The sequence below is a fragment of the Puccinia triticina genome, chromosome 1A (genome assembly GCF_026914185.1).
Source record: "Puccinia triticina chromosome 1A, complete sequence".
Classification (NCBI taxonomy): domain Eukaryota; kingdom Fungi; phylum Basidiomycota; class Pucciniomycetes; order Pucciniales; family Pucciniaceae; genus Puccinia; species Puccinia triticina.
The window spans coordinates 1,707,794-1,729,103 of NC_070558.1; the positions used below are offsets into that span (position 1 = coordinate 1,707,794).

General features: G+C 45.1%; 3 protein-coding genes across 3 annotated transcripts; all 3 read left to right on the forward strand.

Annotated features, from left to right (window-relative positions):
* Positions 1–6,815: 6,815 nt before the first annotated feature.
* PtA15_1A230 (uncharacterized protein) lies at positions 6,816–8,117 on the forward strand (the record flags this gene model as incomplete). The annotated part of the gene is made up of 2 exons (XM_053165236.1): positions 6,816–7,271; positions 7,377–8,117. 2 exons carry the CDS (start codon positions 6,816–6,818, stop codon positions 8,115–8,117), a joined length of 1,197 nt encoding a protein of 398 aa, XP_053016447.1.
* An 872-nt stretch (positions 8,118–8,989) lies between these two features.
* PtA15_1A231 (uncharacterized protein) lies at positions 8,990–9,917 on the forward strand (the record flags this gene model as incomplete). Its single annotated transcript, XM_053165237.1, has 8 exons — positions 8,990–8,993; positions 9,129–9,163; positions 9,251–9,297; positions 9,395–9,460; positions 9,529–9,562; positions 9,630–9,658; positions 9,724–9,811; positions 9,891–9,917. The coding sequence occupies 8 exons, from the start codon at positions 8,990–8,992 to the stop codon at positions 9,915–9,917; spliced, it is 330 nt and encodes a 109-aa protein (XP_053016448.1).
* Positions 9,918–11,713: 1,796 nt separating this feature from the next.
* PtA15_1A232 (uncharacterized protein) lies at positions 11,714–15,440 on the forward strand (the record flags this gene model as incomplete). Its single annotated transcript, XM_053165238.1, has 10 exons — positions 11,714–11,863; positions 12,559–12,816; positions 12,885–12,930; positions 12,993–13,889; positions 13,969–14,055; positions 14,128–14,156; positions 14,230–14,572; positions 14,633–15,010; positions 15,092–15,311; positions 15,389–15,440. The coding sequence occupies 10 exons, from the start codon at positions 11,714–11,716 to the stop codon at positions 15,438–15,440; spliced, it is 2,460 nt and encodes an 819-aa protein (XP_053016449.1).
* Between the last annotated feature and the right edge of the window lie 5,870 nt (positions 15,441–21,310).

Consider the following 21,310-nt stretch of genomic DNA (forward strand, 5'->3'; position numbering starts at 1 on the left):
ACCTGATCGACTAGAGCAATAAAGTGTACGCGCTCATCGTCATCATCTTGCTTGTCCTCTGGCTCATATCCATCTTCAACGTTGTGTGATCCCTCACCCGAAGGAATGATATTTTCGGCCGAGATTTTACTGCTTATTTCTTTTGGAGCCCTGTCATTCGGGTTCTTGACAACATACTCCCAGTTGGGTCTGCGAGATCGATTTGGAAGTTTGATCAGATCTTTCAGCGTCAAAGGATTTTTTGGGTGAGCAGAACGAGTTAAAGGAGGACGAGTATGCGGAGCCTGAGCATTTTTGCTTGTTGTTGCCTGATGCGCATTTGATGAAGTCGATGGAAAGGAACCCGGAAATTGTGGAGTATTGATGACTGATGAAGATGCAGCATTAGTAGTCTTCTGAGATCCTCCAATTGCTTGGTGAGCAGGGGTCGAAGGCATAGATCGAGTATCGTGATTATCGGCCTGTTGCTGAGACTGTTCATCATGTGAGTCACTCGATAGTTGACTAGCATTAGACTTGAAACCCGGAAGAGCGACCCATTCAGAGGTGTTGTACGTATTTTGAACCGCACTCGGTAGATCATCCGCGTTCTTCTTGGAGGAGTACAGATCAGATACCTTCTTGGGAGCAACTTGAGTGTAATCTCTGCTGAGTATAATACGTCCAGATGACCGATTTAGAAAACGCATTGCATCGGAGAATGGTTCAAAGCCCATACATGTCATTTTGACTCCAGCTGGTTTGATTTTTGAGTCGGCTTTGCGGTGTACGAATGTGATCGCTCCGAATGGAATCAGATCAATCAGATTTCTCTGAGGTTCGATAATCGAGTTCGCTCCCATTAATATTTCGGAAGGAGTTGACCATCCAAGAGTCTTGTGAGGCGCATTATTAATTAGAACCGTTGCGTATAGGGCAGCTTCGTGCCAGTAGCATAATGGAACATTGGATTGCGCAAGTAGGCATCTCATCTTGACCAGTAGTGCTTGATTGAACCGTTCGGCTACTCCATTAGTCTGAGGGGAATATGGTGCACCTCGTTCCAAGGTCATCCCGAGTGATGCGACTGTACTAAGGAAGGATTTCGAACTGAATTCTGAGCCATGATCGCTATGTAGATATGCGGGATAGCGATTTAATTTGTTGTGAATCTCTTCAAAATACCCTAGTAGTTTCCCTTCAATCTCGGTTTTTGATCGAACAACGAAGATGCGGACATATCGGCTGAAATCATCGACAACGCCAAGGATATATTTATGACTATATTTCGATGGACTGTTTATTTCCATCGTGTCAAAGTGAAGCTTTTGGAAGGGAAGTGAAGCGGAGGGTATGTGATTAACATGAGGGGCTCGTTTTAATTTGACAGCTCGACATACATCACAATATTTCTGAGCATTCAGAATCTCGGGAGAAGTTTTGATTCCAATCTTTTCCAGAATAATTTTGAGATATTGATCGGATGGATGTCCCAAAAGTACATGCCAGTCTTGACGTAAATTCGACGAAGGTGATTGATGTTGAACGGCATTGATAGCGAAGTCGTCTCCATTACCGATGTATAGCCGACCACGTCGCTTGAATGATTTCACGATGGTGTTTCCTCTTTTCAAGAGAAAAAGTCCCTCTTTATGCACCACTCGTAGGCCGTGATCCTCGGCCTGAGCGCATGATAAGACATTGACACTAGCGCCGGGTACAAACAGGACTGGGGATAGATGCATGTCACCGAGCTTGAGTGTTCCAGAGTGTGTGGCGAAAAGCGGAGAAGAAAACGTCGCGATTTTTTTGTGAGGTATGGACTTGACATCGGACAGCATGCTTAGGTTGCATACAGCTGACCCGGTTGCGCCTGTATCGAAGATTAGCTCAGTGTCCTTGACAGCGCCCGAAGTCATGATTTGTTCCGGATCAATGTCAATGTGGAACCACGATTCACTCGCATCATTTTCATGATAATGAGAGGTTGACGCATGTGATTGTTGATCGTCTACCATGCGGACCGATGGATTTGAGGACACGTGAGTGTTGTTGAGAGCACGTTCGATATTCGCAAGTCTCTGTTCCAAGGAAGAGTTTTGATTCGCGTGTGTGTGAAAAGTCGGAGCCACTCCGCGAAATCCTCCACGCCCTCGAGATGATCCCCGTCCGCCTCTTGATGATCCAGGAGTAGGGTTGGATTGTTTCCCTTTTCCTTTAGAGCCCGCCGTCATAACGCTTTCCTTATCACCTCCTCGACGGATGTGTTCGATTCCAATTTGATCTGTAACTGTTTGAAGATCGAAAGGCTTGACATCATAAAGAGTTTGAACCAACGGTGAAAGTTTCTCGTCATGCTTAATGCTTCGGAGAAAGAAAGCAGCCGATAGTCCAGAAGAAATCTCCATGAGTTCCTTATTCGAAGCCGTTAGGACTGTGAGTTCGGTATTTAAGTTCTTGAAAGCGGAAATGTGGGCTTGTAGAGAGGAGGATGGTTCATATTCCAGGGAGAGGAGTTCGAATAATTTCTCGCAGATGACCACAATAGAATCTTTACCGCATGCTCGAGCCAGCGCATTCCAAGCATCTAGGAAAGAGCTATGCGAACGTATCTCTGGATGTAGATCGTCGCACACCGTGCTTAAGAGGAGAGAGATGGCGGCAGAGTTTTTCTTCTTGTATTTTTTCGCATGCGGTTTCTTGTGATAGGATTCTTCGAACAATTCTTCATCGCCTCGTCCAGTAATGTATTGTTCCAGATGATAACACCAAGCAGGATAGTTTGTTCGGTTTAGTTTTTTTAAACGTATCTTGGCTGGTGCAATCGAATCATCGGAATCGGACGACATCGTTTCTCGTATAGTCTGTGCCTGTTTTCTAGCTCTGGTGGTTATGCAATTTTTATGACTCTCGCTACCATGTAGTTTGAGGAAGTCTTAATTTCAATTGCAAACACTTAAAAAACCAGTAGTAGTAAAACTAACAAGAAACAAAGGTTAATAACAAATATTTGAGCAGTAAACAAATAAGAAGTTGTTGAGTATTTTACCTATCAAGTTTTAGTTCTTGTGAATAGACAGACTGTTGAGAATGGCGATGAGATTGAGAGAACAATAAAACTAAAAAATAAAGAAATATTGAGTTGATGACGATTTTTAAAAAATAGGAAACAACCAATGAACCAAGTACCTCTCCTCCCCCTGAGTGAGTATCCCCTGACGACTTGTAATCACACTTGCTCTTGATGCCGGTCGCAAGACGATGAGTAGGAGTGATGGTCTTCGTACTTGAGTTTGATCTTTGTGGTTCCGAGTCTGTCCGCTTAGGATCTTACTTAGAGAGAATTCTGGAAGTTGACTTGAGCGCGCGGCTGCGCATGTGACATGTAATGACATTTTATCCAACATGCAGCTGTATTTCCAAGGGCCCCAAAAAAATTTCCACACAATCCCCTCTCATAATAAACTCTTTTCTCACTTTTTGTGGTGTTGTAACTACAACTCACAATGAGAGCTAAAGCAATGCATTTGACTGAACAGACAATGTTGCAAAGCTTCTCAGCCAATTCGCTGGCTCAGAATAAGGAAAGGACAAAGAAGGGTCACATCCCTGTCCAAGTAAGAAGAAAAAGTTATTTGTTGGAGAAAGAGAGAAAGTGTTTGAATGAACTATCTGGCAGATACTTCTTAACAGAATTGATCATAACAATATCTGAACTGTCCTCAAGTCCTTATCTCTCAACTACCTCAACAGCCCAGATCTTGCTCTCAGGTAACAGCCTGTTTCTGTTCTTCTTCTTTTAACATTTCTTAGTCTAGAAACAAAGTTGTATTTACACAAGAAAAATCATCTTAGTTCTCTGAAATCTTTCAACTATGATTTGCCATCAACCTCTTGCCTATAAAAGGAGGCTTTGAGCCGTCCAATATATCCCCAACTTAGTTCACCCACACATCTCTGCTTTTGGAAGGTCCACCTGGCAAGAGCACGGGCAGAAATGCACACACAGCTGCGTTCATTGTGCATTTGGTGACACAAGCACTGAGGATGATTTCAGAAAGCACAAATAGAGCATGTGTAAATCATGGAGCAGGACAACTTGTGGAGGGCAGGAGCTGGATTGTGGAAGATCAAAGGTGTGGACTGGATAGAAGCAGGTGAGCCAGGGCAGCTGAAGCAGGTTCCACAGTTGGTGTAACTGGGGTGGTGGTGTTGGTGAGAGACTGACTGATGGGGGCTAGACAGAGAACATGCCACATGGGAGGTCAAGCATCAGTGAGGAGTGGAGCCTGGGTGTGTAGCATGCAGAAATTGGGTGGAGCCTGGTAGTGCAGCATGTGGAGATGATGGACTAGTGCAGAATCAGATGGGAACAGAAGCAGGCAAGCGTGGAGGAGAGGGGGGGGGGGGAATAGTTCATGGTTTTCTTCTCTTTTCTTATCATCATCTTACAGACTACTCATCATCGTACTTCCACTTATGGATGGTACTTTGAGTATTAAAAGAGCTTTAGTTGACCCTTATTTCTTACTTGCTGTTGTCAACTTGGTGCTTGTGGAGTGTGCAGATTCACTACATGCGGACTATTACACTCAAGTTCAGGCTCATTGTGGAGCTTTGAAGATTAGAAGAACATAGTGGTGTGGAGCAGACATCATCAATAATCACTCAAGCCCTGATAAAAAATTCTTGAAGAAGGCAGATGGGGACATTTCTTACCATGACCAACTTTTATTTTTACACTGTCCCAAAGGAATTATCCCAGCAGTGGTCTATCACCAGGTGCCATTATTGGGAGGCTCAATGAGCAGCTCTGGTTCCAAATATGACCTCAGTTTTTCCTGAAGTCTACTCCAAGACCATCTTCTTAAGGATGATGGCTCTGGGATTTTAGCCTTGGGCTGTATCTGACACCTGTTCATTCAAAACTTGCATGTATGAAAGATGTGAGATTTGCAAAGGATGTTCAAAAACTCCTTTTTCATTTTGCCCAAGCTTCTTGGAAAAGACATACAGGGAAACAACTTGTTTGTAGTTTGGTTTAATTTAGGATTTAGAGAGGCATCTAGAGCTCTCTAAATGCCAATGGGAAGACCTCCAGTGTATGATTTGCTGTTGCCATTTAGAGAGCTCTAGATGCCCCTTCAACTCATAAATCAAGACACCTACCAAAACAACAAACAGTGCATATGAGATCAATGAACAACATACAGGCTTAGGAAAACATTTTCCTTTTTCCTGAAAATTAAGAGCTTGGGTGTGTAAATTGAGATCTGGGAGGCTTCCAGACTTGACAGGAAGTCATTTAGTGGAGGATGTGCAATCTGGGACCCCCACAGATGTTGGTTTAGACCCAAAAAGTCTATATTTTCACAGGGAAAGCTAGCTCTTTGGGCTCTAGATCACTTCAAGTTCTGGGAGGTCCACAGATTGGAGGACTTCCCATTGAGTCTGGGAGCCTCCCAGATCTCAATTTACACACCCAAATTCTTAATTTTTGACAAAAAGGGAAATGTTTTCCTAGCCCTACAGTTCATTACTTTCATGTGCACTGGTTGAGTTTTTGATAGGTGTCTTAATTTAGGATTTAGAGAGGCATCTAGAGCTCTCCAAATGATGACGGGAAGTCATCCATTGACTCAAAGGAAGTGGGTGACTTCCCTTTGAGATCTGAGGGCCTCCCAGAAGTGATCTGAAGCTTCAAAAGCTAGATTTCTATGCAAAAATCTAAACCTTTTGGGTCTATATCACCAACTGGGAGGGTCCCAGATATGACAAGGAGTCATCCAGTCATCCAGTGGTCTGGGAGCCTCCCAGATCTCAAATTACCCACCTAAACTCTTAATTTTCAGCAAAAAGGAAATGTTTTCATCCACCTTTATATTCATTGCTTTCATGTGCACCTGTTTGTTGTTTTGGTAGGTGTCTTAATTTATATAGTTAGAGGGGCATCTAGAGTTCTCTAAATGCCAAGGAACACTGTATGTGCAATGCGGAATGTGAAATCAAAATTGCATTTTCTTTTTAAAAAAAGGGAAAGCACCTCATGACCCAAGTCATTTTGAAATGCGGACCCACCATCAAAACAGGCAGACTTTGCTGTGATGGCATTGGCTGGTAGTCTCCGCGATGGCGCTGGCGCAGTATACATACATCCGAGGGATAGCGAGGGATGGGTTGTGATGATTTCAAGGTGCAGTGCAGTCTGGGCGTAGCCTGCAGCTTGTTCAAAAGGCAGGCTCTACCACCAATCCCAAGAATGGAAAGTGTTTGATGGCGCTACTGTAGAAGGGCGACTGCGTCACTGGCCGAGGAGACACCTCTCCGCCCTCCAGGTCCCAGGCTTGCTATACCCTCCGGATCATGCCACAGCAGCTGTATGTGATCTGAGACGAGCCTTCGAGCGCTGGTGAGATATATGTGAGTGATGTTCGATTCAAGCCAAGGCCTTCGGTAGCCTTTTCAGCCCGCAGTATCGTACAAATGTCCTCTTCTGTTCTTGGTTAGTAAAAACAACCTCAAAGTTTCCTTTTCACTCTCAAAAGCCAAGTAAAGAAGCTGTCGCTTACCGATCCGATTGTGTTTTTCAATCACAGATTGACCTGCTTGTCGATCGATACATATTTAATCAGCCTCTCGAGTCCAAGGCCAGCCGTGTCGCCCCAGGTGCCTCTTCTTCTGATTAGCGAACCGTTGCGTCGTAGGAGTGCAGCTGATCGATTCCGTTCTTCAGTTGAGTCGAACACCTTGTGTAGAGGCATAGTGCGCCTCTTGGTCTAATTGGTCTACTACGTCGCTTCCATTTCAGTCGAATCAATCGTTCAGTAGTCATCACCATGTCTTCATCAGAATTTCAATTGGTTCTTCGAAAGATCACCGAGTTCAGTCAGCATTACCATCAGTCTCAGGGCCTCCATAACCCGTCGGTCAATGGAGATGCCTCCTCGGCCGGTTCGAAGCACGACTTCCCGGTCTTGGCCGACTTAAAAACGACGATTCGAGTTCTTGCCGACGAGAATGTCAGCGTGCCGATTCAGTTTGCCGGTCTGCTCACCGCACTAAGCGTTTCTGGTCTCGATAGGAACGAACGAGTGATCCAGACGTTCGTGCAAGAGATACTATCTCAATGGAACCTCGGCGCAGGTCTGGTCGATCAGCGACCAGCCGAACACGATCCTGCCGCAAACCCGATCTGCGATATCGTTGGTACCGGTGGCGACGGCTTCAATACCTTCAACGTCAGTACAACCGCTGCTATCGTGGCCGCTGGTGCAGGTGTCAAAGTTTGTAAAGTAGGTCACTCTGGTCTTACCCTTCAACATTTAGAACTGGTCGGAGCGACTGTCGGGCATCAGCGAACTGATAATCTCTTCTTTCGATCACTTACTCTGCATTAGCACGGTAACCGAGCCGCTTCCTCGGCTTCGGGTTCAGCCGACTTGTTGATGGCTCTCGGAATACCTCTTGATCGTCTTGACCCCCCTCAGGTGGCTCAGCTCATCCAAGACCCGGAATTAGACTTCGCCTTCTTGTTTTCTGCCAAGTTCTATCCAATCTTTGCACGTCTGTCTCCGATCCGCAAAACGCTCGGCTTCCCGACCATCTTCAACCTTCTTGGGCCTCTCCTCAATCCTGTTCGGCCGGATAGACTTATCATCGGTGTCACCAAACCTGAGCTTGGCCCAATCTTCTGCAGGGTTCTCCACCTTTGTGGAAGTGCTAAATCTTGGGTGGTGTGTAGCGAGGAAGGTCTTGACGAGATCAGCACTGCGGGAGAGACTTCTCTCTGGAGGCTCGAGTCAGACGGATCGATCACTCACGAACGACTCTCGCCCACTCAAACTTTTGGTCTTCCTTGTCACTCTCTCGATCTATTAACTGGCGAGTCGGCTCAAGAAAACCTTCACATGCTTCATGACCTTCTTGACGGTAACTTCAAAACTGAGAAGCACAAGGCCATCCTGGATTTCGTGCTTATGAACGCTTCGGCTCTCATAGTCTTGTCCGGTAAGACCGACGATTTCAAGGAAGGTGTTAAATTGGCAAGGGACAGTCTGGTGTCCGGAAAGGCCAAGGCTACAATCAACTCTTTCAAAGAAAAGGCGCTTTCGATTGTGCCTCATAGCTCGCAAGCATAATCAATTAATCTTCAATCAAACAGAACACAGTAAAATCGACCTCGAATCAGTTTTTTTGCTGGAATAATATACCCGAAGAGATGATAGACGCCTAATCATTCACATGAACTCACTCCTTATAACCCTTCTTGTCAGAATTACTTAACTAGCTAGATACCTCTCTCAAGATTGTCTTCACAATTAGCCGCAGCAATGTGTTTGTTTTTCTTCAACAACAAAAAATTCCGAATTACTCCCCATACTATTGTTATGTTACCCTACGCACTACTGTTTGTCGTTGCTATCGAAGACATGTGCGAGACCAAAGAGGCGTACATCCCGAAACGTACACACACTGCAGAGGGCAGATAACCTCGATCCACATCAGAAACACGTAATATGGATGTTGTCCCGGCGGGTTCCCGTTCAACTGTCCAAAATCAAAGGGCTTCTTGAAACCCGAAACAGTGACTGTCGGCAGATGCAGAACTCACATGAGTGCAGTGGCTGCGATTGCTGTGCCGTCCCTTGTTTTGTTCCTTTGTTGCCGCGGCCCTCGCATCAAGAGAGGTCCCTGCTTATGAAACTCATGTGCCGGCCGACAACGTGAATGCAGTAGGCTGCTCAGCACACTGGCTTATGGCCCAATTAACCGGTGCTGTTCGATCAGAGATGGCGGTGCTCCTCATCTATCGGGCAATCTGACGGTTGGCCCCATTCGGGTAACCTGCTGGGCACGTCCTGATCCGGTCGATCATCCTCATCATCCACTCCTATTTATAAATCACGATTGCAGTTTTCCACTCCTCTGGACCAACCTGCCTTACTTACACCTTCAACCAACAACCTGCAAGTCTAGTGATAGTAAAGATATTTAAACTTCGACAATCAAAATGGGTGAGTCGAGGTCGTGCTCTCCTTCCCATTGTCTCGCCATCCGCACGATCACAGAGGGATATTCTGTATCGTTGCATTCAGGTGAACTGGTTCTCCGCTGATGCTGATTGGTAATCTTCGTTGACCGCTGGATAGGTTTCTTTCATCACGAATCTGAAGAGGCCAAGCAGGTTGACACTTTTTTCTTTTCTCTTTACCACCTCCGGGCGACTTCCTGGGGGATGGGATATTGACTCTTGATTTATTGTGAACCAAAGTACACCGATTTCAATGACTTCGCTCCAATCCGAGAACATAAATCCAAGTGAGTGTGTGTTCCAAATGGATTCCTTTCTCTTCCCTTCCGGCATGCTTGCCACGCAAACTGACGAGAGCGCTTGCATCACAATCTCTCGAAAAAGAATTTCGCATGAGCTGATCAGCGGAGCGGCTGCTTTCGAGGCTGCAAAAGCTTGGGAGGACCACAAGTTGAGTTTAAAAATGAAATTCATGTCTCTGTTGACTAACTCGCGTTCAAACGGCACACCTTCTGTAGAAAAGCAAACGGCGAGCCGGAAAATCATGCCAAGGTCTGTCGTCACTTTCCCCCGATACAATTGGAATGAAAACTTATTCCTAGCTCTTTCAATTCCGTAGGCAAAGGAAATCGCGGCGGGCATGGCTGGGTCTGTCGCAGACCCGTTCGATCCTAAAAGAACTCGATTATGCTGAACAAGTGATCATTAATCAGGGCGTTTGTAGACCGCATGGTTGAAACTCACGGCTTGGACTACATCGACCGAGAAAGAGCGAAGCGAGAAGCCCGAGAGAGAATTGAGGTAGGTTATACCTTTAGGTGCTTTCTAGTTTATTCCAATGGCCAATTGTTGATTCCATCGACAACATCTTGGCTTTCAGGGCGCTATCGACGACAACGGCTACTGAGGCACGTACGGGTGGCATCCAGGTCACCAGGTGACTGACTACACGAGACTGCTGCGTGGAAAATTGCTCCCACATGTTGTCATCGCTCGAAAAAAGCGGCACATGAGCACACAGGAGAGCAAGAGTCCCGCAGGCTATTCCCTCTCACGTGTATCATCTATGTGTGATCTATGACCCGCTAACAAGCTTTGCCTGTAAAGAAATACAGCAATGTACCAAGTTGTTGAATGTGACGGTTCGTCTTGGTCGTCGCCTCTTTCCTGCTTGCCATCTTTAGTGCCTGACACTTATATACCTTTACCTGCTTAACCTGAGTGTCGGGAGCAAAAGAAATGAAACCATATGAGTTTGGGAATCGGCATTCCATCTCATCTTGATTGAGAACACTGATAATCACATTGATGACGCACATGTTGAAGCCACGAAATCATCTAAACTGACACAAGTTCCTTCAGGGCACACTTCAATGGCGTGTCCGGAAGCACTTGCGCCTTAGCCGAGATTTTTGTGTGAGCCTTTCCAAATTTTGATTTTTGAACTGTGTCTAAGCACATCTCACAAACATCAAGAGTTTTTGCCACCGGACGTTCTTCTAGTAATTTTGAGCTTTTGCCACTCTATCTTCATTGCTCATATAAATTTGAACTTTTTAGCTTTCTCATCCCCCCCAAGCTCAGTTAACATCAAACCATCTGTTCTTTATCGAAAGATTAAGATAAGACAAATTCTTTTTCCAAAGAAGGACAGTCTTCAAAAATTATATCAAAATTAAATGATGGTCATTCAAACAACAGAAAGAAGGGGGCGGAAAGAAGAGATACAAGCGCAAGAGGTACTCGGATCAAAATGTGGCAGGAAAGTGTCATGTTGAACTTGGAGAGGAAAATAAGAGTGCAAAACTGCTGAAAACTGCTTCAGGCTTGTTCACCGCTTGCGGGTAAGTCCCTCCTGCGGAGGTCGCACGAGGGACTGAGTGAAGTTTGCTTCAGGCTTTTCCTGGGAGTTAAATATGTCCCTCTGGCAAGCCCTTGGCCCAATGCCGTGAGGGACGAGTGAATTCATGAACGCCAGAACGTCAAATATGTAGACATCCCTCACCTGTGAGGCTGTACTGAAGATTCCGTCCTTATTTTTGTCCTACATTGTGAACGGACTGCCTTTCCACTTTACCCTTGTGTTTCTGGAACATTTTGCCTTGTGTTTCTGGAACATTTTGCCTTGTGTTTCTGGAACATTTTGTGCGGCTAAACGGGGTCTGTAATTATTCTGTTTGAAAGCTTTATGTACATAATTCGGGCACGTCTCTTGGCATTCACCATCCTTCGACATACTATGTCACTCATGATCACCAAGTGATCGACATTGAACATCAAGTAAATACATACGAAGGAGCGGAGGATTCCAAGACTAACCTTCGTTCTACGGATCATGTATGTATCATATTGTAGGCGGATGTGTCCCGTTCGCCAATCCAGGCCAAACCTCCGGACTCTCGATAGAGCAACAGGCTGGCAGCTGCTCTTCATATGTCCCAGATCAATGATATAAATATGAGGGTGTGGGCTACCCGAGACCCCGCTCACATCCATCCTTACGACTGGATCCCTTCACTCATCATTTTTCGATTCTAGCGCTAGACGCCAGCATATTCCGCCGACCTCATACGCCAGCTTCAAACGCTGACCAGCCATAGACTTGTACACAAAAAACCACTTACCGTTGAAGTTGAACGTTTGACACGAGCAACTTACCCCGAGCCCATTTATAACTTTTTTTTTTACTTAAACTTCAACAAAATGACGAACTCTGAAATCCCAGCCAAAGCACGAAACTTCGACAAAACCTTCGAGGAAGAAAAGGCCGCCACAAAATGTCTGGTTGACATGAAGACCATTCAGCTTACTGCTGAAGACCTCTACGATCGCGAGAAGGTCGACCTCGAACAAGTAGAGCTCGAAGACGTTTGGGTGCTGTTGCAGTGAGTAAACCAGCTGTAGTTACAATCTGGCAATGACTGACGAGCTGCCTTCTGCACTCCTAGAACAAGCGAAAATGGCCTGGATGCCGCTGAAGTCGAACGGCGACGGGCAATATTTGGTCCCAATCGTTTGGAGGAAAAATCCGTTAATCCGTTCTTACAGTTCTTGAGTTTCATGTGGAAGTAAGTTCAAATTCTCCAGACATCCGATACCAACATGCGTGAACTTAACATGGGACTGGGTTCGTATTAGCCCATTGTCGTGGGTCATGGAAGGCGCGGCAGTAGTCTCGATTGCGCTCTCCAACGGAGAAAACCGCCCCCCAGACTGGCAGGATTTCGTCGGTATTATGGCTTTGCTCCTCATTGTAAGTCATTCATCATGAGCTAGCATTGGAGAGATGAAAGCCTCATCTGAGCTTCTCTTCTTGTCCGCAGAACTCCGGGATTGGATACTACGAAGAGAGGTCCGCCGGCAATGCTGTCAAAGCCCTCATGGATTCCCTTGCCCCAAAAGCGAAGGCGCGGCGTAACGGAAGCTGGTCAGAAATTGACTCAGCTGATTTAGTCCCAGGCGATATTGTTGCTTTCAAGGTGGGTTCCTTCATTCCGCCGTACTAATCATCTACTCTTTGCTAGGTTTTCTGATTGTCCTCTTTCCAGATTGGTGATGTGGTGCCCGGAGATTGTCGTCTGTACGACGCAATTAACGTCAGCATTGACCAAGCGGCCTTGACCGGTGAATCGCTTCCAATTTCCAAATCAGTCGGCGATCAATGTTTCTCGGGATCCATCTGCAAGCAGGGCGAAGCTGAGGGCATTGTGAGTGCTACCGGTGCCAACACATTCTTCGGACGAGCTGCCACCCTGGTCGGTGCAGAAAATGATTCTACCGGACACATGCAAGCAGTTTTGGCCAAGGTGATTTGGCGATCTCTTGTGACTTACACCAAAGAGAGAGGACTGATTTTTATTTCTCGATTGTACAGATTGGTGGCTTCTGTCTGGTCTCAATTGGCATTGCCATTGCACTCGGTGAGTAATCTCCATCATTTCTTTGATTGAAGACCAGACCGCTGATTTCCCCTCTACTGCAGAGCTCATCGTTCTCTACGGGGCATTCCGCTACTCTTACCGCCGTGGTTTGGACAACATCCTCGTGCTGCTCATTGGCGGTATCCCAATCGCTATGCCCACGGTTTTATCGGTCACTCTCGCTGTCGGTGCTCAACAGCTCGCCAAGTACAAGGCCATTGTCACCCGTATCACAGCTATCGAAGAACTTGCGGGTGTCACTATCCTGTGTTCTGACAAGACTGGCACTCTGACCACGAACAAGCTCACAATTGACAAATCGACCATCAAGACCTACTCGGATGTCGGACCGGAAGACGTCTGTGTTCTGGCCTCATACGCTTCCCGGATTGAGAACCAGGATGCTATTGATGGATGCGTGGTTGGCACTGTTGGAGCTGATGTGGCGCGTCGAGGGATCAAACTCGTGGACTTCAAGCCATTCGATCCTGTTTCAAAACGAACGGAGATAACCTACATCGATGTTGCCACTGGGGAAATGCGCCGAGTTACCAAGGGTATGACCGGAAAGATCATGGACCTGTGCACTTACAACAAGACCGAACAAATCGAACAACAACTTGAGGCCGATGTTGAAGAGTTTGCCCGCCGAGGTTTGCGAGCTCTGGCTGTGGCTTATGAAGACGTTCCGAGTGGCGACGCCGAAGGACCTGGAAGTGGATTCCAACTCATTGGCCTCTTGTCCATCTTCGACCCTCCCCGCGATGACACCAAGCAAACCATTGACGACGCTGTTAGCCTCGGACTCAAGGTCAAGATGGTCACCGGTGATCAACTTGCCATCGCAAAGGAAACCGGACGGCGATTGGGTTTGGGTGATAATATGTTTGCCTCCAAGGTGCTTAAAGAAGGTCCCCCACCTGGAAGCAAATTTTCATCGGCGGACAGCATGATTCTTGGTGGGCTTTTAATTCTGAATACGCCTATACGCCTCCCTCATTACATGACAACTGACTACCAAACTCCTTCTGCGCACAGATGCCGATGGATTTGCTGGAGTGTACCCCGAGCACAAGTATGAGATTGTCAAAAAATTACAGAGCCTGGGACACATGGTTGCTATGAGTGAGTGCTTTTAATCTGTTCTGCTCGACCAAAAACCAACTAAATCCAACACTATCTTTTCCCCCTCCACAGCCGGTGATGGCGCCAACGATGCTCCTGCTGTAAGTTCAGATTCTGATGTGTGAACCTTTTCAAAACACCTTATTCATTTATTTTTGCTGCTTGACTATCTAGCTTGCCCGAGCCAACGTTGGAATCGCCGTTGAGGGTGCGACTGATGCCGCCAGAGGAGCCGCAGACATTGTCCTCACCGAGCCCGGTCTATCAACCATTGTCCACGCCATCCGACAGTCGCGAATTGTCTTCCAGCGGATGAGGAACTACTCAATCTACGCATGCGCTGTTACCATCCGGATTGTTGTTGGCTTCGCGATCATGGCTTTTGCCTTCCAGTTTGATTTCCCCCCCTTCATGGTCCTGGTTATTGCTATCTTGAACGACGGAACTGTCATGACTATTTCCCTCGATCGTGTCTTACCCAACAACGAACCTGATCACTGGGACCTGGCTGAGATCTGTGAGTAATCTTGGCCTTCATCATTTGTAGTTATACTAAAATTACTCTTCACAATGGCAGTCACATACGCCGTTGCATATGGCCTTCACCTCGCTCTGTCAACCATCCTCCTGTTTGTGGTCATCGTCAACACAACATTTTTCGAGGACAACTTTGGCCTATCACCTTTGAAGGAGGCCAATAACCCTCAGTTACACATGGTTATTTACCTTCAAGTGGCTATCATCTCCCAAGCTCTGATCTTCATCACTCGATCTCAGGGCTGGTTTTTCATGGAGAGGCCCTCTTTGGCATTGGTTGGCGCGTTTTGCATTGCTCAAACTGTTGCCTCATTGTTAGCCGTATTCGGAACCATGGAATTTTCATCTGTTCAAGCCATCCCACTGTCCTGGGTTGGTGTGGCATGGGCCTGGAACTTGATCTGGTTCCTCCCAATGGGTATGATCTCAATATTTTCTTCTTCTTTTGTGCTTGTGAAATATCTGCATATAACTGATTGCTGCCTCTCACTCTTTGCAGACTTGATCAAATTTTCCACTCGCGCCTTGATCAGAAAGTACCGTGCCAGTCAAAAATCCAAACATCCAATTGCAGTTCCTGCCCCAGCTGAGAAGAAGCACGAGAGTGCCGGATCCTTGTACAACAACAGACTAAGCTTCATCCAACGCGCCGAGCACTCCCAAGCCGTCCGCCGATCCCTGCATGGGCAGGTTCAAACCTCTGAGCGTGATTTACGCAGGTGAGAACTACAAGCCTTTGCTTCTGCCGTGTAAATTGCCCATACTGATTGCTGTCTTCGCACCTTGCTTTACACAGGTTCTCATCTGCACAAGTCGTATCCACAAGCGCGGCTCTTAAGCGATCATAAACTCTTTCATCTCATGTCTCCTCCGGCATTCTCCAGCTGCCCGCTCCTGTTCAGTCTCTTAGCAGAGTACAATCAGCCTTGCTCTGTCATTACATTGCTACCACTTCACGTCCTTCTTTGTATAAATTCGTACATGTTTTGTATCTGATGACCTCATTCATGCCTACATCTGACTCGGTTTCCTTCTTGCAATCCCATTGCTATCCTCGATTAATTATCATCCAGCAGTGCACGGTTGAGGAGCCTGTCATAATTTCCGGGCATTGTGCATTGTCTTGCTTCTTCATGCTTCTGCAGACCACAAAATTTTACCCTGCGGCCATTTTCAACTGGCTTCCACTTCTTGCATTTCTTCTCATTGTCCTCCGGTGTCTATTCTATCAAGGTAGAATTGCCTTGTTCCTCATCTTTTGGCACCTACATAGTTGGTCGACCGCACAGGTTGTGATTTTGTTGCTAGACGGCACTTTTTTGACATGGATCTTTAAAACATGGCTTTCATTGTACTCCAGAATGATTGGGCTAGTTTTACCCTACAACGGTGAGCAGAAAGGATGAAGAGATAAAATTATCTATGAGCAATGGCTATATTACTTGAATCCTATTGTTTGCGCAGACAAAGCAGAGCCCACTCAATTGGCAAAGCTTGAATGAATATCACCATGAAAAACCTGAGGCTGAGGGGACTAGGTGGTAGGTGACGTGAAGCTAACTCCAGTCTTAACTCCAACCATACACTTATGGAAAAGTGGTAGAACCCCCTGATGATGACAAAGGGGCCATTGTTATTCAAGGGGAGTAATGCTGGAGTACCACTGGAATTCCAGCATATTTTACTGAATGTCACCTGACACCTATTCACATCAATTTTTTTCATGGTGTATTCTCATAGCGCAGTCCGGCAAATGAGTTTAGTTGCATCTTTCCAAAGTTGTGTTGTGCCTATTGTCAAACAATAATGGTGTTCATCTTCAGACCAAATTACTTGCAATTCAGAAGCAAAAAGGCAAAAATACTGCTTAGAGTGTATCAAGTGTAAATGTATTCTTTTCCAACTGCAGAACAAGGTATTGAAAGTCAGTCAAAGCATCACCAGATGAAAACCATGGCGGGAGGATGGTTGGGATCAAGATTGGCAGAAGCTAATCCGCATCCCAATAAAATTGAAAAAAGTGATAATCAAACCTTGGCTTCCAATTTTTTTCTGAGTGCGTTCACGCACTCATGGGTGACCAGCAGATGAGTCTTGTCTAGCTCTTGGATTACAAATGGTGCGACAAGACCTAATTCATATATTTGATGTCTTGGTGGATCATTCAGCTCCACAATCAGCGGTTTTTCCGCTGGATCACTTTGAATTGAAGCTGTCAACCCTTGAGACATTTAGAATGTCCAAGAGGGTTGCAAATACAATTATCTATCATTAATGTAGTATACAATTTTATAAAAAGCGCGGGCGCAGAAAAGTGAGAGCGCTGAGAGCAGAGATAATGAATATGTAATGATATGTTATGTGCTATAGCCGCGCTATAGAGCGCGGGAGCTGCGAGTAAGAGTAATGCATATATGCTTAAAATTAAGAACAACCACAAATAGTAGAAATAATAATCAAGAATTAACAAACAAAGAAAAACAAGTAATGAGGAAAAACTTTGACATGTACAATGATACAATCATAACCAAAGACACGGAAGAGAGAACAGTTATCTCTTTGGAAGAGTCGGAGGGACCCTCTTCTTCCCCGGAGACAGAGAGATCAAATTTTGATTCGACTTCCAACCAGAATTTGTAAACTAAAGGTAATTACTACTTAGAACAACTCTAACCTAGACTACTGAATCACAGTACTCTAGTATAAGACTCCTTTATCTAGTATTTTCCTCAATATACTTTAGTAAGCAGAACCGGATAACTATTGATAAGAAATTCTCGTGACCTTTCCCAGATCAGTAGAGCTCGTTAAGCAATCGTACTTGATAGAGATAGTGCTACCAGGAACTGACTCTGTAAGTTTAAATTCCTTATTCTTATCGAGAGTTATAATATACTCCTCTCTTATAAATATATATTTTTCCCAAATCACTTCCCATTTCCTTACTCTTACTAAATATCCGTAAACCAACTACACTATAAAACTTTACTTCTGGGTTTTTTGGTAATAACCCTACCATGCTATTTTAGCCGGAAAGAAACCAAAAAGATCTTATAAATATCTTAGATCTAACCTCCTATAGATTTCTATAGGAGAGGCTAGCTATAAGCAGCTTAACCAGTCTACAGAGACTAGACCGCTATACGCACAATAAACTTAAATATAAATCTCTTATCTCTTATCTTTTACTTTTTTCTCTTCCTATCTACTGTTGTATTTAGACTACTATAGTAATTATACATATATAATTACTAATACCTTGTCTAGCTAGTTCCCTACGCGGGTACGCCAGCTGACAGAAGCATTGCCAGTGAATTTTAAAATTGGCAGGCTTGGATGAAAACAAACATCACATCTCCTTTTCCGCAGATGTTATTGGATTCAACAAGAGGACACCACCTACCAAATAACCAAGACTCCTTTGTGGGCTTGGACCATGTCCAAACAGACGGATCTGACCCTCAAGTGGTAAAAGTTGGAGAGTGTGGTCTCGGTTTTGCCCAGCGCAAAGGGAAGGGGATGTCGTGGCAATAGTTAACTCCATGAGGAACCCGCGGGGTTTGGAGAATTTGTGTGAGAATTCAAAGAGCTAAGATTTATTTTCATTAGGTCTTGTTCAAGCAACGCTGCAGTCTTTTTAAGAAGAAACAAAAACAGGAATGAGCTCTTACCTAAGAGCAGAGGTATTGACAACAAGGAGTAAAGTTTGGTGACAAAGAAAGGTGAATAAAAGAAACTGAGAAGGAGCAGCGGACGATAAGAGAATCAAGACAAGAATAATCTACAGCACGGGACGAAGGCTTCGCAATGCAGAAGTGATTGATGACAAGATGGGGCGGATTGTGAGCGGACAGGAGACAAGACAAATGGGAAGAGCGCGCAATGCAAAAAAGAAAAGAAACGTGCTAAAGCACAAGAAGTAGAAAAGGAAAAAGCGTGAAGATGAAAAAGTTTGATAGTGAAATAAGCTAGAATTTGAACTTTGTAGGAGAATGGTCAAAAGCGGATGAAGTCAGCTTGTTTGGCCCTCCAAAGCTTGCTCTTTATAGGCGAAGGTTACTGATTATGGTTTTGCCTAGGCGCAACCTTTTTTCACTGAATCTAATCAGGGTTTGGGCTGGTTCATTTGCACCGGTCCAGGCTGGTTGCCGTGGATGCGGGTTGTTACTTCGTTTGCCAAGGCTACGGTAGGGAGAGGAGTAGGGTATGAGTGAAACTGCACCGGTTAATGGCAACGGGCAGGGTTCAGCCATATTGGCTACTTACAGTTGAGGAAGACCATCGCTTCTGGGTTGATACTTTGACAATTTGCACCTCGGGCCAATAAATGTCATTAAAATAACAAGGGCCTTACTAAAAAAACATGGTTTTTCCACAAAAAAAATTAGTTTGACAACCCAGTGTGGTTGAAACTGCTGCGCAAAACACACAGTTTTTTATAATTTTTCCCGGCTTAGGCCCTGTTTGCCAGCAGTAATGTTATTTATATCATGTTGGGCACTTACCTAACATGATAAACATCATCAAGAATTTCACATGTTTCAACATAACTCAAGTGTTTGGCCAATTTATCTACATAACAAGCTCCATAACTGGTATTTACTGGCCATCAAGTGTACATACTGGCAAGGCCAGGGGCTTCACAATTGAAATTTACAACTTTGGGACACATTTTAAGGTGTTTATGAACATTTTTTTTTTAAAAACTGATAAGTTGAAAATGCACTGATTGATCGGTATCACCTGCTGCTGTGCATTTTCCCAAAATTTTACAATTTTGTTCATAAAGGCCTTAAATTTGGCTCCAAAGTTTAGTAAAGTTCAATTGTGAATCCCCCTATTTGTGTTGAAGCAATAGCCAAAGGTCAAGGTGGAGGATAAATTTCCCAAAGAAAAAATAACCTCATAGTCAAGTGACTCAGAGGGACAGAACAAAGGGGGCCAATGAAGCCCTCAAGCAAGGGTGCAAAAACTACACTACATTTAGCGTAGTTTTCAGCTATATTAGTGTAGTTTGTGTCACTAAACTATTTTGTATAGAGATGGCCATTGGCACCCGCTGGCGGGTACCCCCAACTCTTCAGCAGGTACTTCATGACTTGGGAAGTGCCAGCCAGCAGGCTTGGGGTGTTCAATTTTGGTAAAAAGTCAAGCATATAGCTTTGCACCTGCAATGGTTGCCTGTAGGGGCAGATAGCTACCTGCTAAAGAGTGGCGGGTACCCGCCAGCGGGTGCCAATGGCCATCTCTAATTTTGTAGCTGTAGTGCCTACTGAGCTACAGCTAAAGCTAAACAATTTTTGAATAAAAAAATGCAGTTTTAGTTTTAGTGGCCCCTAATTAGCTGTAGTGAACCACTAATTAGCTGGAGTTGAGAGTATTTTAGTGTTAGTGTGATTTAGTGGCTCCCCACTACAGCTACAGCTAATAGCCCCAAAAGTTAGTGGACATCAGCTACAATTCACTTTTAGGGGAGCTAACATAGTTTAGCATAGTTGTTGTGCCCTTGCCTCAAGGAGGGCTAGGAGCTGCTAGTGTGTGTGGCATAAAAGCGCTCATGTTAAATAAGGTTGTATGTCATAGAAAACTCAGGGAAAAGTGCCCAGAAAACAGATGGGTTTTTTATTATCCAGATGCACCAACTTTATAGCTTATTAAAACTGAGGGACAGCCTGTGGGCAGAAGCTGGACATGCATATTCATTGTGGAGAGAGAAACAAGAGTGAAAGTGTCAGAGATGGGACAGGGAGACAAAAGGAAACCTGGTTGTTGGGATTTGACTCAAAACACAATGACTCAAGGTGGAGGCAAAGAAATGAGCTGAGAAGCTCAAGAGAGAAGGCAGTGAGATGGGAGGCTCACCGGATGTGGTTTGATGATGGCGCGGGCAAAAAGGAGATGAGAACCAATAGTGTTATTGCTCTGTGCTAGGCTAGACTAAAATAGGCTAGATACACAGGGCCAAAATGTGGTTGAAGCAGTAATGAATATGAAAAGAAAGGAATAAGAATGTTCTGGAACAACAAGGGAAGGTTTCACAGGGTACCACTAATGTCACCAGCAGAGAACGCACACACTCCAATATAAGTCAATGACCAGTGGAAATAGACAGACTTTTCTAATCAAGGATCAAATTCTACATGAATTAGTAAGATAAGCATATGACCAAGAACAAGGGACAGAACTGAGTGTGGGGTATCATAAGTGTTTGACTTAGTAGATCTTGGGAAGTATCATGATCTTGAGGCAGAAGGAAGTGAAAACACAACACTGGTCAGTTGCAGTTTCAACACAATGGCCAGCACACAGTGTGGTGATTTATATTGACAAGTGTGACAAAATTTCCACTTGGCAATATTGCAAGTAGGAATGCACATGCGGCTGAGCTCACTGTGCATTTGGTGACATAATTGCTGAGGATGATGTTAGAAAGCACAACAAAAAAATCTTACAGAAAGTTGCATGAACAGAAAGCACAGATTGGGATGACTCGCGGGAGGTCAGATTGGATAGGTGGACCGGAGCGGAGGGTGAGAACTTGACTGCAGCTGATCAAAAGTTTGGACTGGTAGCAGTGGCAGAAGCGCTGGTGAGAGACAGAGGACGTGGGAGGTCAAGCGTTGGAGAGGAGCAAAGCATGCAGAATTGGGGTGGAGATGGCATACTAGTGCTGTGTGGTGGTAGAATCTGGCGCAGGGCATCAAAGTGACCAACAAAG